Raw genomic sequence first — 17,584 nt, forward strand, 5'->3', positions numbered from 1 at the left:
TGATTTTTCAAGAATACACTTTTTTTATATGTATTTATCTATGATGGGGAAAGAGAGAATGAATGATCGTGTTTCTTAGGGACCACTACCTATTTATTAAAAAATGATTATTAAATCAATTTTGGGTATTTAAACATTATTTCCATGACATTTTAATACCCTATGGTACTTATAACATAATTGATCAATTTATTTTATATCAAACTTTATAATAGCATCATACATTAATGGGTAGGTAACCATTTGGTACCCTGTGTTTATGCAAAGTATCATCTTGGTATCCTGTGTTTACAAATAATGCTCATTTGGGACCATGCATTTTGAAATCGTACATATTTAGTACCCTGCATTTTAAAATCGTATATATTTGGTACCCTGTATTTTAAAATTGTACATATTTAGTACCTTAAACTCGAATTTAATTAATAAAATTTTATAAATTTAATCAAATTACTCTCAATCATATGAGCTATAAATTATATATAACTGCTGACAGTTTGGTTATATTGACAAAATTTTATCAATTAGGTACCAAATATCTATATTTTTAAAATACGGACTACCATGTGAGCATTATTAAAAACAGATGGTAACAGAATGATACTTTGTAATAACAAAAAGTACTAAATGAGTAAATTCCCTACATTAATACACACACACAATAAGATTTTAATCCAAGAAGAAAGTGTTATAATCTTTAGAGAGGCAGTAAGAGATTTTGAAAACAAAAATTAAAATGGCCTAGAACATCGAGTCTGGGTGGTGTAGTTGGTTATCACGCTAGTCTCACACACTAGAGGTCCCCGGTTCGAACCCGGGCTCAGACATACTTTTTTTTCCTTTTTTTTTTACAAAACCATGTGCACTCGGATACTAAAATGCTGTGAGCTAAAAGCATTGGTGCCTGATCCAATTTACCGTCCATCGCCGCCAAATCGAGGTTCTGTGCTCCATTCTAGGCGAGTTATCAATTTTTTCGGTTGAGTTTGTTATTTCTTCTATTTTCAATTTTCAATTTACTACTTATTGTCTTTTACAGATTTATGTGTATTTCTTTTCATAAAAAATACGTTTGCATAATCATTAGAGTTGTTTGTGATTCTTCAGTTGTATAAAATGTGCTTATAATGTGCCAAAGGTGGACTGAACTTGTGTGCCTATAAAGTGTTTGATTGAACTCCTCAATGTGTTCATGTGTTAGTTTTGTGTGCCTATAAAGCGTTTGTTATAATTCCTCAATGACTTTAAAGTATTATTCATGATTACAGTTTAGGAGCTAATAATGCTTCATGCTCTTATGCTTCGTTTATTTGCAATTTTAGTTATCTGTTTATTCAGAAAAGTGAGACTCATTTTGCTTTGGATAAAAAATTAAGTATTAATCAGACTAAGACCATTTGATGTTTTCTATGTGTAACTATTTTAAAAGATTATTTTTATTTCAATTAATCTCCGAGTGCCATGAAAAATGATGAATTTTTTTTTTTTTTACTAATCTAAAGCCTATCATTTTTTTATCCTCTCCTCATCCTTTTCTCTCACAGAGAGTGAATTACAATTGCCAACTTCCCTTTTCCCCTTGACAGATAATATCCTTTCCTCTTTGACTTTTGACCTCTTTCTCTTTTGATTTTTTGAGAAATTTTTCATGATATATACTGTTAAACACATATAGCACATGCACTTTTCACATATATATTGTTTTACTAAATTGGTCTGCATTTCACTAAGCAATAGCTCTTGTTTTTAAAGGTTAGGTTCATTTATAAGTTAATATCAACTGCAAACTAAACCATATATATTTATCTGCATGTGATACAATATTAAGTTGAATATTCTCTTCCATATAGTACGCAATAGAAGGTAACTCGTACATTGATTGTATGGAGTAGAGTAGGAGAAAGAAAGAAAAAAGTTTGAAGCATTTGTATTGTGCTTGTAACCGATTGACTTTGTTAATGATGAGATGGTAGCATTACTGGAGAGATTGAGATGTGTATGGGAGAGGCTTAATGACAGCTTTTCTGTGGTGTTCCAAATTTAGGCACTACAATATGTTTTTGAACTTATATTAGATCACAACCATGAATGTTGAGTTTGGTTTAGCTCTTTTTTTGTCAACTTTTTTTTTTAGCTCTTTTTCTGTGGTGTTCCAAAGGACTATGGTTTTCCACCATTTCTTATTTAGTTGAATTTAAAAGCAAGTAGTGAGGCAAAGTAAAATTATTCTATTTTCTAATTTTATTGTTGAACTAAATTACATGCTTCATTTAGTATCTTGGAATTTGATTATAAATGTTTGGTTGTGATAATTGATGTCTAGTTGGATACAAAGAACTTAGATTGTGAGGATGTGCATATTGGCTTGAGGTTATCGAATCTCATTTTATTGAATTAATTCTGATTTTTAAGTAACTAAAATTTGTAGATAATTTTTTTTAAAAATTGATCTCAATTAAAATTTGTTATAAGAAATTCTATTAATAACTAATTGTTTTTTTTACATTCAGCTCGACCAATCATGTGTACTGATTTTGTTATATTTTCATATTGGCAAATAATCACTATTTTAGTTTGGGATAATTGTGGCAAAAGTACCCAATGTTTGGGTTTTGTACACGGCATAGACCCAAAGTTTATTTTTAGTGGCAAAAGTACCCAAAGTCAGTAAAACTGTAATTCCGTCAGCCTCCTCCGTTAGACTCCGTTAGCCAGACACGTGTCACGTTTTTATTGGTCCAAATCATAATTATTTTTAAACATTGGGTACTTATGCCGCGTACAAAACCCAAACATTGGGTACTTATGCCGCAAATATCCCTAATATATTATTGAGTTGGACCAATCACGAAGTGACACGTGTACACTCAGATGTAACTAAGATGTAACTAACGGAGGAATCCAAACGGAACCAAACGGAATAACACTTTTTGGTACTATGGGTACTTTTGCCACTAAAAATAAACTTTGGGTCTATGCCGCGTACAAAACCCAAACTTTGGGTACTTTTGCCACAATTATCCCTTTTAGTTTTTATAAATCTGATTTAGTAAACAGATAGTATAGTCAATCACATTTTCATAAATATATTTTTACATACTGAATTCATAATCTTATTTCAGAATATTCTTTTTGAAAATGCAGTTTTCTAGTCGTGAGCCTACCAACCCGTGAATTTCTCGTCTGAGTTTCTAGGGAGAATGCAAGCTCAACGACTGTCACTTCCCATTGCCACTCTCTCTCCACCACTTTCCTCAAACTACCCCCTTCTTCCTATAACCAAACTTTTTTTATCCAAATCAAATTTCCCATCTGGGTTTTGCAATTCTCTCATTTTCAAAACAATCTCTTTATCACCAACCACTTTGCCTAAGTTAATGAGTGGAGTATCTGCTCAACAAGGATATGATGATGGTGATGGTGATTATAATTATGATGATGGGTTTTACATGAGAAAGTGTGTGGAGATTGCAAGAAAGGCTATTGGGTGCACCAGTCCCAACCCCTTGGTGGGCTGTGTTATTGTCAAGGATGGAAAGATTGTTGGTCAAGGGTTTCATCCTAAAGCTGGCCAGCCTCATGCTGAGGTAAATCTCAGTTTTGTTTTTATGACTTTTAACATTATCATTTTTTAGTACTAAAACCCCGTGAAATCAAAGAATTTGACAAACAACTTGAAGTTAATTAATTATAATAAAACCCCTTCAAAGTCTTATTAATGTTGTATTGTTACAAAAGTTGTAAAGCCCTAGAAGAGATTTTACTAGATTTAATTGACTTCAAGGGGTTGTTTGTCAAATTCTTTGATTTCAAGGTGTTTTAGTACTGAAGAGCTTTTTTACTGTTGGTAGAGCTATGACTTTCTGGGCATATTCACTAAGTTCACGTTGGCATGAAAAACTGAAGCTTTTGATGCCGTGAAAATCCCAAGTAGCTCATTTGATCATGTGGTCCTCGCCTGTTAACCTAGTGTTTGTTGTATTGCCAAATAGATAATGAATGATTGGAACTCAGTGCCAGCTGCTGTATTCTGGCAAAGAGATTCTAACAAAAAAATGTTATAATCATTTAGCTTCTTATAGTTAGGAGATTTAATTCTTTTTAACACTTACGTTTTCATATGTGAATGTGTAATAATAACAATAATATATACATATTACTAGATAGTGTCTTTGTTAAAAGCTCATGCTTATTGAACTAGTGTTTTTTGCTTCAGTAACTTTTCTCATGTTGAGTTAGGGGGCATGTTCTATAGGTATTTGCTCTTAGAGATGCTGGAAATTTGGCTGACAATGCAACAGCGTATGTAAGCTTAGAACCATGTAACCACTTTGGGAGAACTCCACCATGTACTGAAGCTCTCATTAAAGCCAAAGTGAAAAGGGTGGTGATTGGAATGGTTGATCCAAATCCAATTGTAGCATCAAAAGGGGTTGAGAGACTCAGAAATGCTGGAATTGAAGTTACTGTAGGGATAGAAGAAGAGCTATGCAAGAGCTTGAATGAGCCTTTTGTCCACCTAATGCTCACGAGGAAGCCTTTTGTCACGCTTAGGTAAATAAAATTCATTGGTACTTTTAACACTTACAGTTCGCTCTAAGAGTTCATAAACTGCAAATGAGTATTGTATCAAGAAATTCAAGTTTGTGTGGCATTCTGGAAGTCGTGTGGTTTTCATATGAGCAATTTAGGTGTCAAAATAAGTTATTTAACGGTCTCTTCTTGACCAGCAGATACTCGCTCTCAGTCAATGGCCAGATTGTAGACCAGCTTGGAGAAGGATCCACAGAGTCCAGCGGTTACTACTCACAGTTGCTGCAGGAATATGATGCTGTTATAGTTTTGTCTGCCTCAATAGCTGACAAGTTTTCGATTCCTCAGTCCCAAGAACCTGGAGCCAATCAACCCCTCTGGATTGTTGCAGCAACTAATAATTATAGTTCTTTGAATAAAATCTCTGATTTGCCTATAGAAGCAGCTACTAAGGTGATAGTTTTCAGTAACCAAGAGATAGTAGAGCCAAAAATCGTTCAGAGAGGAATAGAAACTGTAGTTCTGGATCAGATCAGCTTGAATGCCATTCTTGAATACAGTAAGCGCCAAGGATTTTGCAGCGTTTTGCTGGATTTGAGGGGAAGTGTAGATGATATAAAAGAGCTACTGAAAGATGGTATTGAGCAAAATATGTTGCAAAAGGTTGTGATAGAAGTGTTGCCCCAGTGGGTTGAAAGTGGTGGTAAGAACTCTTGTGTTGCATTGAGCAGCCTGGATAAAAGATTGGACATTAAGAAATTGAAGCCTAAAATGTCAGGTAAGAGTGTTTTACTTGAGGGATATTTTTGAGTGAGATCTCAGATAAGAGTTTTACTTTGAAGATTATATTTAAGTGGCTCTTGTCTTGCTACAAAGGGAAACAAAGGAATAATAATACCATATGTTTTTGGGATTCATCTTTATCAGCCAATAATAACATTTTGAGTCGGTGATTTTTCTAGTTGAATTTAACTTTGTAATGCTCTTTGGTGTTGCCTATGTTCTTTTTAAAATTTTAAATAAAAATAAAAAATGTTAAAAAAAAAAGGTTTAAATGATGCTTGGTTAGTTGCATGGCAAATCTTGTTAACAGTAAGTTAAAAATAAAAATAAATGAATTACAAGTAAAAATGGAGGGAATAGGCCAAAATTCAACGGCAAATGAGATGACAGAATTAAAAAAATTGTAGCCATAGGATTATTAAGGAGGGCGGAAAGACGATTATACCCCTCAAGCAGTTGGTGTTGTAAGTGCGGGAAGAAAGAGTTGGAGGTGCAAATCAGTAAATAAAGTGAGTCGACTCACCTTATCCCATCACAAACACTCAACCTTTTTCTTTGTAGCTCAACAAAAATGAATATGACCTGAAGCTGAGAAACACAAAACTCGTACCCCAATCAATGGCTGCAACTGCTGTGACATTTTCATGGCTCTCTCCAATACCCAACTTCAACCCCACATCTTCTCACAAGGTACACTTTTTCTCTTTTGTGTATATATAAATGTTTGATGATGAATTATGCTGTGATGAACAGAACTTTTGGGTCTTGGAATCTCTTCGAGTACATGGGGAGTGTAATAGATGGGTAGTAGTGTTTACTGAAATCAAATCTGATTAGTGTAATATCTTCGAACAGGTTTCATTCAAGATTTTGGCTCTTCCCGCCACCAACTGTTTGATAAAAGGTCTCACAGCCAACCAATACCCGATTTCCACAACCAAAACTTGTAAACGCAAGGACCAAACTCGTTTATCACATTTCACACCCATGTATGCAACTTTGAAGAGCCCGAAAGGGTTTGGTCCGCCCAAAAAGAGCAATAAAACAAGTAAGAAAACGACCAAAGATGATGACGATGATGAAGACAACAAGAGGGATGAAGAAGAAGAGGGTGAAGAGGCAGATGAGGGCGTAATACCAGAGATAGTGACGAACAGGATGATTAGCAGAATGGGATTCACAGTTGGGGCTCCCCTGTTTGTTGGCCTGTTGTTCTTTCCGTTCTTCTATTATCTCAAAGTTGGTCTCAAAATTGATGTGCCCACTTGGGTGCCTTTCATTGTGTCTTTTATCTTCTTTGGGACAGCTCTGCTTGGGGTGAGCTATGGGATTGTGTCATCCAGTTGGGATCCACTTAGGGAAGGTTCTTTATTGGGTTGGAATGAGGCTAAGAAAAATTGGCCTGTATTTTGGCAGTCGTTCTGGGGTGGATCCAAGAGAACGTAGCCCTTGTTTTAAGACTAAGCTAGCTGAGCCTTAAGTATGGTAGTAGGCCTTACACTACATTCCATTACAGGCAGAAGAGTCTTTGTATATTTTGGAATTGACTTGTATAAAAATAGATTTCTTCTTTTTCTTTTATTTTCTTTTAAAGCATGAATGCTGCTCTTGCAAATAATTGGAGGAGAGGTTCTATTTTCATTAGAAAACAGAGATTACTACTATTAAGTGGGGTTATTTTTTATTTTATTTTTTCATCTAGAAACTGAAAAATTGAATCTTGTTTATCTTTGAAGTTGTAAATTAACTAATTTTATTAATTGAAGAATAACATCTCAGCAGGATAAAGCATGACAAAACAACAATCAACAAATATGCTTAATAATATCATAGTGGACTAGGAGGTTCACATTATGTTAATTTTATAAAATATATTAATCATGAAGCACACCAAATTGATATCTAAACTAACAAGGTCAGTTCAAACTTGCACGAAGACAAAACTCTACTTCGTTTAAACTCTCACAAAACAGAGTTTTTCTATATTATCTTGCGCTAAAAACAGGTTCTGCATCTGCTTTGGGTTGTGTTCTTCTAGTGTATTTGAGAAGCAAACCTTCTGATGAGAGACCTGGTACAGTTAAGTCCCTGAATAAAGTTTAAGAAAAGAAGAAACATGTTACTATCTATCTAGTAAAACAACAAACAATATATCAAAAGAAAGATAAATCAGCAGAAGAAATATTGGTTAACCTGATGTAAGGTTGCAAGTCCTTCCACTCCCACTTCTGCCGCTCTTTGAAAAGAATAGAGAAACGCTCAGCTGGAGTTGATGGCAGAGATGAAACACTGAAGGCATAAACCCAGGCATCAACACCAAGCCTCTCAGTCAAGACTTCACCTTCCAGCATGTCAAAATTAATTTGCATACCTTCTGGTATCTTTTGCTTCCACTCCTCCATGAAACTCTCCATCTTCCTCTTTCCACCTTTCAAGATTTGTTTTGCAAAATGCACACAAACCTTCTTCTCATCTATCTTCCACACACTACCTGTGTCCACACCTTCAATTAAATTTTGACAAAAAACACACAAGCAATGCTCCACGAGTTTGCGAGGATAACCATCTGATTGCAGCACCTCCACAACTTTATTCTGATCAAGTGCATCCAAAGACCAGTCATTCAACACTGAATTGTTCAAAATCATCTTAAGCATCGTATCCATGTACTTTTCATCCACAACTCTCCAATACCCATCAATTTCCACAGCAGAGAGAGCTTGTAAGCCAGACCTCAACTCGTCATCGCTAGCTTGAATTCTATCCCCAAGATCATCCCATGTAAACAGTCCTCGCTCTATTTCTGAAAAATCCTCCATTTCTATGTCATCTTCAGAGCTGTAAGGGTTCATAAAGAGGAGATGCTTAAGCTTGTCGAGTTTGGGAGCAACCTCAACAAGTTCCATAGTACCGGGTGCAACTTTTATAACAGATGCAACAGGTATCTCATTTTGAACTTTCTGATCACAATCTATTGTACTAACAGCAAACTCTGAGTGATCTGATGGTGGTACGAGGAAGACAGAGTTGGAAGTTCCAACAAATTTCATAGCATAAGTTTTTGATTTGGTGCAAAGAACAGCATCTTCGTCAGGCTGTCCTCTCACAACTACCCTACAAAAAAAGGATGCCTTACTTCAAAACTTCATTGAGCATCCAGAGTTGGTAACTCACTAAATTTAAGCCAAAACCAATAAGCAAAGTTTAAAGTTATTGTTTACCGTTGGTTAAGAATGTCTGGGAGAAGTTTCTCATCAAGCTCCAGTAGCATTATATCATCATGAGAACCAAAGAGTGGATGATATGAAATAGAAACCGAAGAGCTAGGTTGAAGATTTAGAACTGCTTCTGGACCTTGTTCCATCTCTCTCACAAGCGACTGTGACAATCAAAATATAATTCTTGTAGGAACTATCTACAATATGAGAATTCAATTACTCAATGCGAAATCCAAGATAAGCAACAGTCTTGGATGGTCTAACAACTGTTCCATTACCATGAAAAATGAAATGTCTTAGATTCTACTTCTACCCGTGATAGTTTAAACATAAAGGCTATAGAGTAACTTGAACATCATAAATGCATTCTGGTACTGTATCAGGATAGTGCAGAACCAGAAGTAACCACTAACATCAATGAGAAGATTAGCCCCAAGTAGAGCAGAATCTTAGGAGTAATTTAAGTACACAATAAGAGTTTCCTTGATCTTAATAAAAAAAATTGACCGAAATTCAACTTTTAAAGAACATATTACAATCGGGCAATTAAGCACATAAAAGTATATTAGTTTGTTTTTACTGCAGGAAAATAGAAGCCACGTCTTAAAGCCATCAAAAACTTAAAAAAGTAAATGAATTGTGATCATAAAAATAAATTCAGTCACACAATGGAAAAGCCAAAAAAGCCATTTAAAAAATAATAATGAATAATCATAAAATTCAACTTATGAAAACATCACGATATGGGCACAAATGAAAATTAAAAAAAAAATCATTAAATGTTTAGTCATAATTATGGACATTAGAGTAGATTTTTCACAATCCACATCTGAAAGCCGTTGCAAATTTACAAAACAAATTGAATTGTGATCATGAAAAAGAATCACTATGACCCAATGGAAAAGCCAAGAAACCCATTTGAAAATAAACCAGAACTCCCAACTTCAACCCCATATCATCTCATAAGCTACACTTCCCTTTTTGTGTATATATAGTAATTGTCTGATAATGACTTATGCTGTGTGATGAATAAAAATTTCGGGTCTTGGAGTACATGAAGAGAATAATTGATCGCAGGAGTGTTTACTGAAACAACTGTATTTAATAGAGATTGCATTTTAGATTTGGGCTATTCCCACTACCAACTGTTTGATAAAAGGTCTCACTACCAATCAATACCCAGTTTCCACAACCAAAACACGTAATTGCAAAAACCAAACTCGTTTATCACATTTCACACTCTTGTATCCAACTTTAAAGAGCCCGAAAGGGTTTGGTTAACCCAAAAAGAGCAAGAAAACCAAGAAGAAGAAAAAACGAACAAAGATGAAGACAGCAAGAGGGGGGAAGAAGAAGCAAATACCGGAGAAAGTGAGGAACAGGATGGGATTCACAGTTGGGGCTCCACTGTTTGTTGGGGAGTTGTTCTTTCCAATCTTCTATTATCTCAAAGTTGAGGTGCCCTCCATTGTGTCTTTTTTCTTCTTTGGGTTGGGACAGCTCTTCTCTGCTTGGGGTTGGGGAGAGTGACCTACCTATGGGATATTGAGATTGTGTCGTACAATCCAGTCCAGTTTACTTCGTATCATCCATTAAATATGTTGCACTAATTTTTTTGTTTCCTTTTAGAAAAAGAATGTTACACTAAAACAACATTTAGAGTAGTCTTTTAGATGACTACCGGTGCATTAGTAGATATTCTCTCCATTTTCAAAAAAATTACAATAATTTAGAGAGGTAGTGACTCCTTAACTAAAAAAAAATGTTTTTTTTTTTTTAAAACCTAAAAATTGTTATCTAAAAACAAGTAAATGTGTAAGACATTTTTTTCAGAAAATAATTTTTAAAAATAAAGTTACAAAAAATAGAAAATTTTGATAACAACAAAAAATTATTTTTAATTATACTCAAAACAAATTTTGTCAATTTTTTTCTCACATAACTATTTTAATTATTATTATCTCACATAATTTCTCTCTCATTAATTTATTTTTCATTAATTTATATTTTCTCACTTTCTTTCTCATTAATTTATCTTTCCTCACATTCTCTCTCATCACTTATTATCTTATTATTTTCTCTATCATTACTTCTTATATCATCATTTTCTTTCTCCTTATTTTTTTAATCTCGCCATTTTCTTTCTTATTTTTTTTCTTGCATCAATTTATCTCTTCTTAATTTTTCTTTCTCAAAATTTTTCTCTTTACTTTCTTTCTCCTTATTTCTCATCATTTTTTCTTTCACATTACTTTATCTCATTATTTATTACAAACTTTTAAAAGATTTTTTTCTTTGTAAACATATTTATTAATTTTTTATTTAAGATTTAAAAAAAAATATTTTTAGAAAACATTAACCAAACAACTGTTGTTTTTTTAAAACTATAAAACTTGTTTTCTGTTCTTATTTCTGAAAACACAATTTTGAAAATAAAAAACAGAAAACAATGTCAAACATGTCCTTAACATGCTGAACAATTTATTTTGCATGGATATAAATGTGTTCAGTTAATTGTAATGTAATATATTAAAAAAAATTGTGTTTGACATTATTTTTTGTTTTCCGTTTTCAAAATTATGTTTTCAAAAATGAGAATAGAAAATAGTATTTTGTAATTTTCAAAATGTAATAATGTTTGGCTAATGTATCCAAAAACAATTTAAAAAAAAAAGCATATTTGGATGATGAAAAGCAAGCAACTTTTAGGAAACATTTTTTTTACAAGATATTTTTTCAATATATATTATTATGAATTTTTTAATAAAAAGTAATACATCTCGCGTGCATATTTAATTTAGCCTAGCTATATTATTGTTAATTTTCATATAAGTTAATGAAATATCATATTTGCTTTAAAGATCATACACCAAACTATAAACATATTCTTCTTGATTATAAAAAAATTATAACTAGATTTACAAAATAAATAATTAATCACACCAAAATGATATATGTACTCTAATAAAAATCACAAACAAAATAAAACATTGAGTTCATCATCAAACACCATATTTTTCTTCTTCTTGCCCCTATAATCGTCACCCTCATCACCTATAGTCTTTCTAAAGTAAGGATTGATGACATTGAATTCCTTTATGAAATCATCTATGAAATTTGAAAAGTCACATTATAATACACCAAAGACACATTTCAATAAACCAAGTGTACGCCCTAATTCTCCACGGGCTATTAGCAGGCTGGGGTATGACGTAATTGTGTATCAGCCCCGTGGGTGGCTTGTACCCGGAGCTGCTGCTCCCAGGTCCTCCCTCTTTAGCTCGAGGTAACCACAGGTTCACTGAAGTTGCTAAGGAGTCGGGTCAGAAGCATGGACACCGCGGACTAAGAAGACATCCAGCTCGAGGTACGAGCCTGAGTTGGCGTCTATGACCCCTTATAAAGTCAACTACGCAATGTAAACGTGCATATATCAGGCATCACGTGTCTGATATATCCCTGAATTCTCGGACACGCAGCCTAAACGTGCGTGTTCAGGCATCCACGACTGGGTTGGGCCATGCGGCCCATTATCCCCCTTACCTATTGATTAGACCACACTTCATTTGTCAGGTTTTATGAATTAATCATGAATGTCACAGATATGACATGATGGGTAAGAAGGTCACGGGATGACCCCCCTTGCCAACCCCCAAGTGCCCTCTCCTATAAATATGGAGACCCTGGGAGTTGCAAGGGGTTGGATTCTATTATGTAAAGAATACCAGGAAACTAGCAATAATATTGGCTGGTGGAGTAGAAGGATTTTAACCTTTGAACCACCTAAAAAAAGTATTCGCATCACCGTTTTATTTTAAGATCATTCTTCTGTTTCGGTTCATTACTTAGCACTAATCTCACTCTCTTATTCTGTTAATTACCTGTTGGTGAAGAACCGTGTCAACACCAAGCATGAAAAATTATAGCTAGAGTTTTGTTGTAGTGTAAATAAATGTATAAGTTTACTCGCAATTGCTGCACTAAAAATTCGGCCCCATCAATATGAAACTTCAAAACCATTCTTCTTAGCTACCTCCCTCACTCACTCTCACTCAGTATCTCCATCTCCACAAATAAAATTAATAATAATGATTAAAGAGTCCTAAAGTGTAATATCCTTTAGGGTGTCAGTCTCCATACAACGTGATAAAATAGTATAAGCAAATTAAAATAATACTTTTGACTTGAAATATTTTCAATTTTTCTAAATTTTATAACAAATGAAGATTTCATAACAAATTATATTCTTTAATCAAACCTAAACACAAAGTTTCCACACAAAATTCCGAAATTTATTTATACTAGTCTCTATAGGGTATTCTAACAAACACATTACAGGCAAACTAGTAAATTCAATAGTAAAAAAAGGGAAAAATTAGTCATGAATGAATATGTATCATAACATCAATTGATTGAGTTGAAGAAGAACTTGATGATGACCATGATATTAATGATCTTGATAGAATGAACTATTTATGCATAGAAATAAGTAAACATCATGTTACAGATAAAACAGAACAAACAGAACGTAGGAATGTGATACTATAAACAAAAGCATAGGAACAGAAAATGCATAAAGAAGCAGAGTCTTATGATGGAGAAACTTTCTTAGTCATATTGGTTAAACTCCACATTGTGTCACAAATATATTTTTATATATGATGATTGTTGATGCAGTTTTTCGCCAACTGTGAATCAAGGAAACAACAAGGTTGAATTAGTGCTTGAAGATAAACTGAAATAAGAAAATAACTCTCAAGAACACTGGTCTTTTTACGTGGTTCAGTGGTTAAAATCCACCTAGTCTACGAGTCTATTTTATTACTGTTTCTCTCTCTCTATCTTGACAGAATTTCGGTATTACAGAATAATCCCCCCTTTTCCAGTCCAATATTCTCAACATTTATAGAGAAATTCCTTAGACAGGTTTGGGAAACCACGTGAGTTAATCACGGATTGACATATATATATATACATTACATTTATTATGAAATATTCCCATTTATATTTGGATATGATTTGATCATGAAATAAATAGATTCCTAATATCTAGGACATTAAATATCACAGGCTGGCCATAAACGATCGTATAAAGTATCCGGGTCTTCAGGGATCCGTAGACACGACATATCTTCAATTTACCACAAGCTGAATACGCCTTCGAGCTCGTATCATGGAGGCCGTGCCTTATAAATATTACAAGCTCGCGCTTTTCAATTTATGCATCCCTAGCTCGTACAATCGTCATGAGAACTGTGCTGTCAACGTGGAGAATACCTGGACTTATAGGCTATTCCTTCCATGCAGTTATCTGCCAGCTGTACACGATCTGAGTAAAAGACTCGTGCTAAAATTAGGATACACAATGATAACAAAAAAAAAATTCACAAATCAGATGCAAATACATATTGGGTCATCTAAGAAGAAAAAAATGAAAGAAAGTAGAAACTTACATCGAATGGGGGTCCTCTATGAGTAGGAAATTTTTCACTAGAGATGCTTCATATTCCATTTCAATACACACAAAACCCCAAGAAAATCAGAAATAACACATCCATATACAAAGATATATATATATATATTGAGTATATATACCTATGACAATGAGGATCGTGGAAGCACTTCCGTCTATAATCTATCAATTTAACCCCAAATCAACACCTACAAAACCTCACGAAAATTAGGACACAAAAGTGGAAGAAAAGAAGAAAAAGTGCTAGAAAAATGTACTCGGAGATGGAGGTGGAGCTTTGTGTATGGAGAAGGTACTCAGAGATGGAGGAGAAAATGAAGTTGAGAGCTCCATTACAGTGTCTTGCCTCCTATTTTCATCGAGAGAGAAACAGAGAACTCAAAACAACTTTTGATAACATAGTTAGGGTGTTTTCTAAATTCTTGTTTTTTAAATTCAGTTTTCTAAAAATTGTTTTCAAAAAATGAAGCCAAACACACAACTTGTCTTCTAAAATCAATTTTATGTTTTTTAGAACAAAAAACCGATTTTTAGTTAAGGAGCCAAATAGATAATTTTTGGTCTATTTTCATCAATTTATTTATTATTTATTTTATATAAAAAATATATATGTAGTTATATAATATTTATATATACATATATCGCTTAAAATTTTTACTTTATTTCTCTTATTTATTTATTTATTATTTATCCCTTCAAATTTCATATAATTGCTCATCTAATATTTGTTTCTATATTTTGCTCATTTTTTAAATGATACTAAAATACGTATATTATTTAGTTTCTTATAAATATAGTAGGTATATTTTTTCATTTAAAAAAAAAAAAATTTATAAATTTAAAATATTTTTTTTTTATGAAAATTGATTTTAATTAAGTGTTATTTTTATATTGTTTTATCAAATAGATGATTGTATTTTGATGGGAATGATACTAATAAGTGGTATTTTGGGATACTATTGGTCATGATGTTTCTTGTTTTTGTCTCTCATTCTTGAATGACGATGGTAATATTGATGAAATCAACAAAACTCTTATTGCTCTAATTCCAAAAGTGTCTAAACCTTCTAGTGCTTCAGATTTCAGACCAATAAGCCTTTGTAACGTCATCTATAAGATTATTGCAAAGGCTATGGCAAAAAGACTTCGTAAGGTGTTGGTTGTCATTTCTGAAGAGCAAAGCGCGTTCCTCCCAGGTAAACTCATTACTGATAATGCTATGATTGAGTTTGAGTGTGTAAATGTGCTCAAGAGACGCTCACAAGTAAGACTGGTGGTCTTGGTTTGAAACTGGATATGTCTATAGCCTATATAGAGTAGAGTGGCATTTTCTTTGTGACATTATGAGAAAGTTGGGGTTCCATGAAGCTTGGGTCCAGAAAATTCTTACTTGCATTTTTTCAATTCATTACTCTGTTATTGTGAATGGTGAAGTCACAGGTAGTATCAATTCTGGAAGAGGCCTCGGACAAGGCGACTCCCTCTCCCACTTTGTCTTCCTGCTTTGTGTTGAAGGTCTCTCGGCCCTTATCAAGAAGGATTGTGAGGTTGGAATCCTCTCTGGTATTGCTTGTGGTAGAACTGGGCCTCTATTTCCCATTTGTTATTTGCATATGATAGTTTATTCTTCCTTAAAGATTCAGTCAAATCTTGCATATGCTTCAAAGAAATTATTCAGTGGTATAGTCAAGCTTCAGGCCAGCTGGTAAATTTTTCGAAATCTTTTGTTTGTTTCAGTTCAGGAACTCATGATGAAGATAAAGTTATTATGGTCAATACCTTGGGAGTCAATCTTGTTGCAACTCATCAAAAGTATTTAGGCCTTCCCTGTTTTGCTAGCGCTAATAAAAAATCACCTTTCCAATCAATCAAGTATCATATATGGCAAAAATTGTTTAGTTGGAAAGCGAAGTTATTCTCTGCAGGAGGTAAAGAAGTTCTGATCAAGGCAGTGATTCAATCCATTACTACATATTCTATGAATATTTTTCGGCTGCCTTCTTCACTAATTCTAGAAATATACAAGCTTTGTGCAAAATTTTGGTGGGGAGGGGATGACACGAAAAGGAAACTTCATTGGTGTCGTTGGGAAAAATTGTGTTGGCATAAGCTTAAGGGTGGTTTGGGTTTTCGTGCCTTGTTACCTAAACAGGCATGGCGTCTTCTATCCCATCACGATTCCTTCATGGGCGAGTAATGAAAGGGCTCTATCACCACTCTAAATCCTTTTTACAAGCTTGCTCGCCATACCAAGCTTCTTACATTTGGAAAAGTATTCTTTGGGCAGAGATCTTCCTCAAGGTGGTCTTAGATGGCAAGTTGAAAATGGAAGCAATATCTCAATCTATAGGGACAAGTGGATTTCGAAAAGAGATGGGCTTTTATTTATATCTCCTTGCACTCTCCCTCTCAATGTGATAGTGGATTCACTGCTTCTTCCTTTTGGTCAATTGAATTCTTCATTAATTTATGAGAATTTCTCTAAAGATGAAGCAGATGCCATCCACTCCATCCCATTATTCATGGCTAACAAACATGATTTCTTAGTTTGGCACCATGACAAATTTGGCAACTACATAGTTAGGTGATTATTGGCTTGCTGCTAAGAATAAAGGATTGGGTCAAGCAGAATCGTCTCAAGGACCTTCAAAATGGTGGAAAAGGTTATGGAGCCTTAACCTTCCTCCAAAGACTACATTATTTGCTTGGAAAGCTTCCCAAAACCGGCTACCCACAATGCATAACTTGCAATCTCGTGGCATGAATGTAAATGAAGCTTGACAATTATGCCATAAGGGTCCCAAAACTAGCTTCCATGCCTTGTGGGGGTGCTCATGTCTCCATCACTTTCACAACCTCATTGGTCTTTATATCAAAATCCCTAAATTCCAACACATGTGCATCTATGAGTTTTTCCAAGCTATTTTAGACATTTTACCAGATGTGGAGCTTCAACAAATGCTTACAATATTGTGGCGCATTTGGTTCTATAGAAATAAACTTGTTATTGAAGGCAGACAAATTCATAAGGACTTAATGGTCCCATGGGCTTTTGATTATGTTGACCACTACACAAAATCCAATACTTCCAACTCAGATGAGGAGTTTTCTACAAGAAGGCGTCACAAAAGGGAGACCCCACGCTGGCAAGCTCCTGCTCATTCGATCCTCAAAATTAACACTAATGCTGGAACCAACTTAAGTATTGGGAAAGTCAGACTGGCAATGATAATTCGGGAGCATGAGGGTGAATCCAAGCATCCGACCACTTGGATGCTTCATGCCACCTATACTCCATTAGTTGTTGAAGCCTTGGGAGTGCTTAAGAGCTTACAATTTTGTCAAAGCCCGAACCTGTCTCATGTTGCCTTGGAATCTGATTGCCTACAAGTTATTCAAGCCATCAATAATAAGAGACTTGATAACTTTTATTTTGGCTCAATTATTAGGGATATCATTGTAATGAGTGACCATTTTGTTGTCATCTCTTTTAGATTTTGTGCTAGACTGGCTAATAGTGTTGCTCACTCTCTAGCCAAATTAGTTTTATTTATGGATAACCAGATGAATTGGTGGA

At 34.2% G+C, this 17,584-nt stretch overlaps 3 protein-coding genes and 1 non-coding gene across 8 annotated transcripts; 3 read left to right on the forward strand and 1 right to left on the reverse strand.

The window, feature by feature from the left end:
• Positions 1 to 753: 753 nt before the first annotated feature.
• On the forward strand, positions 754 to 827 carry TRNAV-CAC (transfer RNA valine (anticodon CAC)). The gene has a single exon. It is a non-coding gene; the product is annotated as a tRNA-Val (tRNA).
• On the forward strand, positions 803 to 5,500 carry LOC133804005 (riboflavin biosynthesis protein PYRD, chloroplastic). The gene is made up of 4 exons (XM_062242142.1): positions 803 to 959; positions 3,145 to 3,587; positions 4,256 to 4,554; positions 4,734 to 5,500. Exons 2-4 carry the CDS (start codon positions 3,201 to 3,203, stop codon positions 5,341 to 5,343), a joined length of 1,296 nt encoding a protein of 431 aa, XP_062098126.1. The 5' UTR covers positions 803 to 959; positions 3,145 to 3,200; the 3' UTR covers positions 5,344 to 5,500.
• A 307-nt stretch (positions 5,501 to 5,807) lies between these two features.
• Positions 5,808 to 6,897, forward strand: LOC133804008 (protein PAM68, chloroplastic). Its single transcript, XM_062242148.1, has 2 exons — positions 5,808 to 6,006; positions 6,172 to 6,897. The coding sequence occupies exons 1-2, from the start codon at positions 5,935 to 5,937 to the stop codon at positions 6,760 to 6,762; spliced, it is 663 nt and encodes a 220-aa protein (XP_062098132.1). The 5' UTR covers positions 5,808 to 5,934; the 3' UTR covers positions 6,763 to 6,897.
• A 215-nt stretch (positions 6,898 to 7,112) lies between these two features.
• On the reverse strand, positions 7,113 to 10,110 carry LOC133804006 (uncharacterized). Of its 5 annotated transcripts, none has more exons than XM_062242147.1 (4): positions 9,898 to 10,110; positions 8,538 to 8,695; positions 7,510 to 8,425; positions 7,113 to 7,404 (listed from the first exon to the last, which is right to left on the reverse strand). In XM_062242147.1, exons 2-4 carry the CDS (start codon positions 8,569 to 8,571, stop codon positions 7,302 to 7,304), a joined length of 1,053 nt encoding a protein of 350 aa, XP_062098131.1. In that variant the 5' UTR covers positions 8,572 to 8,695; positions 9,898 to 10,110; the 3' UTR covers positions 7,113 to 7,301. The 5 variants fall into 5 exon arrangements, with proteins under 5 accessions (XP_062098131.1, XP_062098128.1, XP_062098129.1 ...); XM_062242144.1 differs by having other exon boundaries at positions 7,510 to 8,430; XM_062242145.1 differs by having other exon boundaries at positions 7,510 to 8,430; positions 8,538 to 8,727.
• Positions 10,111 to 17,584: the final 7,474 nt, after the last annotated feature.

Source organism: Humulus lupulus, chromosome X (genome assembly GCF_963169125.1).
Source record: "Humulus lupulus chromosome X, drHumLupu1.1, whole genome shotgun sequence".
Lineage (NCBI taxonomy): Eukaryota > Viridiplantae > Streptophyta > Magnoliopsida > Rosales > Cannabaceae > Humulus > Humulus lupulus.

What these genes read in the sequence shown, in the direction of transcription:
- LOC133804005 (XM_062242142.1), top strand. Translation starts at nt 3,201, where the DNA reads ATGCAAGCTCAACGACTGTCACTTCCCATTGCCACTCTCTCTCCACCA. An exon ending in CTGGCCAGCCTCATGCTGAG is followed by an intron (nt 3,588 to 4,255) that starts GTAAATCTCAGT and finishes CATGTTCTATAG; the next exon opens with GTATTTGCTCTTAGAGATGC. An exon ending in AAGCCTTTTGTCACGCTTAG is followed by an intron (nt 4,555 to 4,733) that starts GTAAATAAAATT and finishes CTTGACCAGCAG; the next exon opens with ATACTCGCTCTCAGTCAATG.
- LOC133804008 (XM_062242148.1), top strand. Translation starts at nt 5,935, where the DNA reads ATGGCTGCAACTGCTGTGACATTTTCATGGCTCTCTCCAATACCCAAC. An exon ending in ACCCCACATCTTCTCACAAG is followed by an intron (nt 6,007 to 6,171) that starts GTACACTTTTTC and finishes ATCTTCGAACAG; the next exon opens with GTTTCATTCAAGATTTTGGC.
- LOC133804006 (XM_062242144.1), bottom strand. Translation starts at nt 8,680, where the DNA reads ATGGAACAAGGTCCAGAAGCAGTTCTAAATCTTCAACCTAGCTCTTCG. An exon ending in CCAGACATTCTTAACCAACG is followed by an intron (nt 8,431 to 8,537) that starts GTAAACAATAAC and finishes CTTTTTTTGTAG; the next exon opens with GGTAGTTGTGAGAGGACAGC. An exon ending in GACTTGCAACCTTACATCAG is followed by an intron (nt 7,405 to 7,509) that starts GTTAACCAATAT and finishes AACTTTATTCAG; the next exon opens with GGACTTAACTGTACCAGGTC.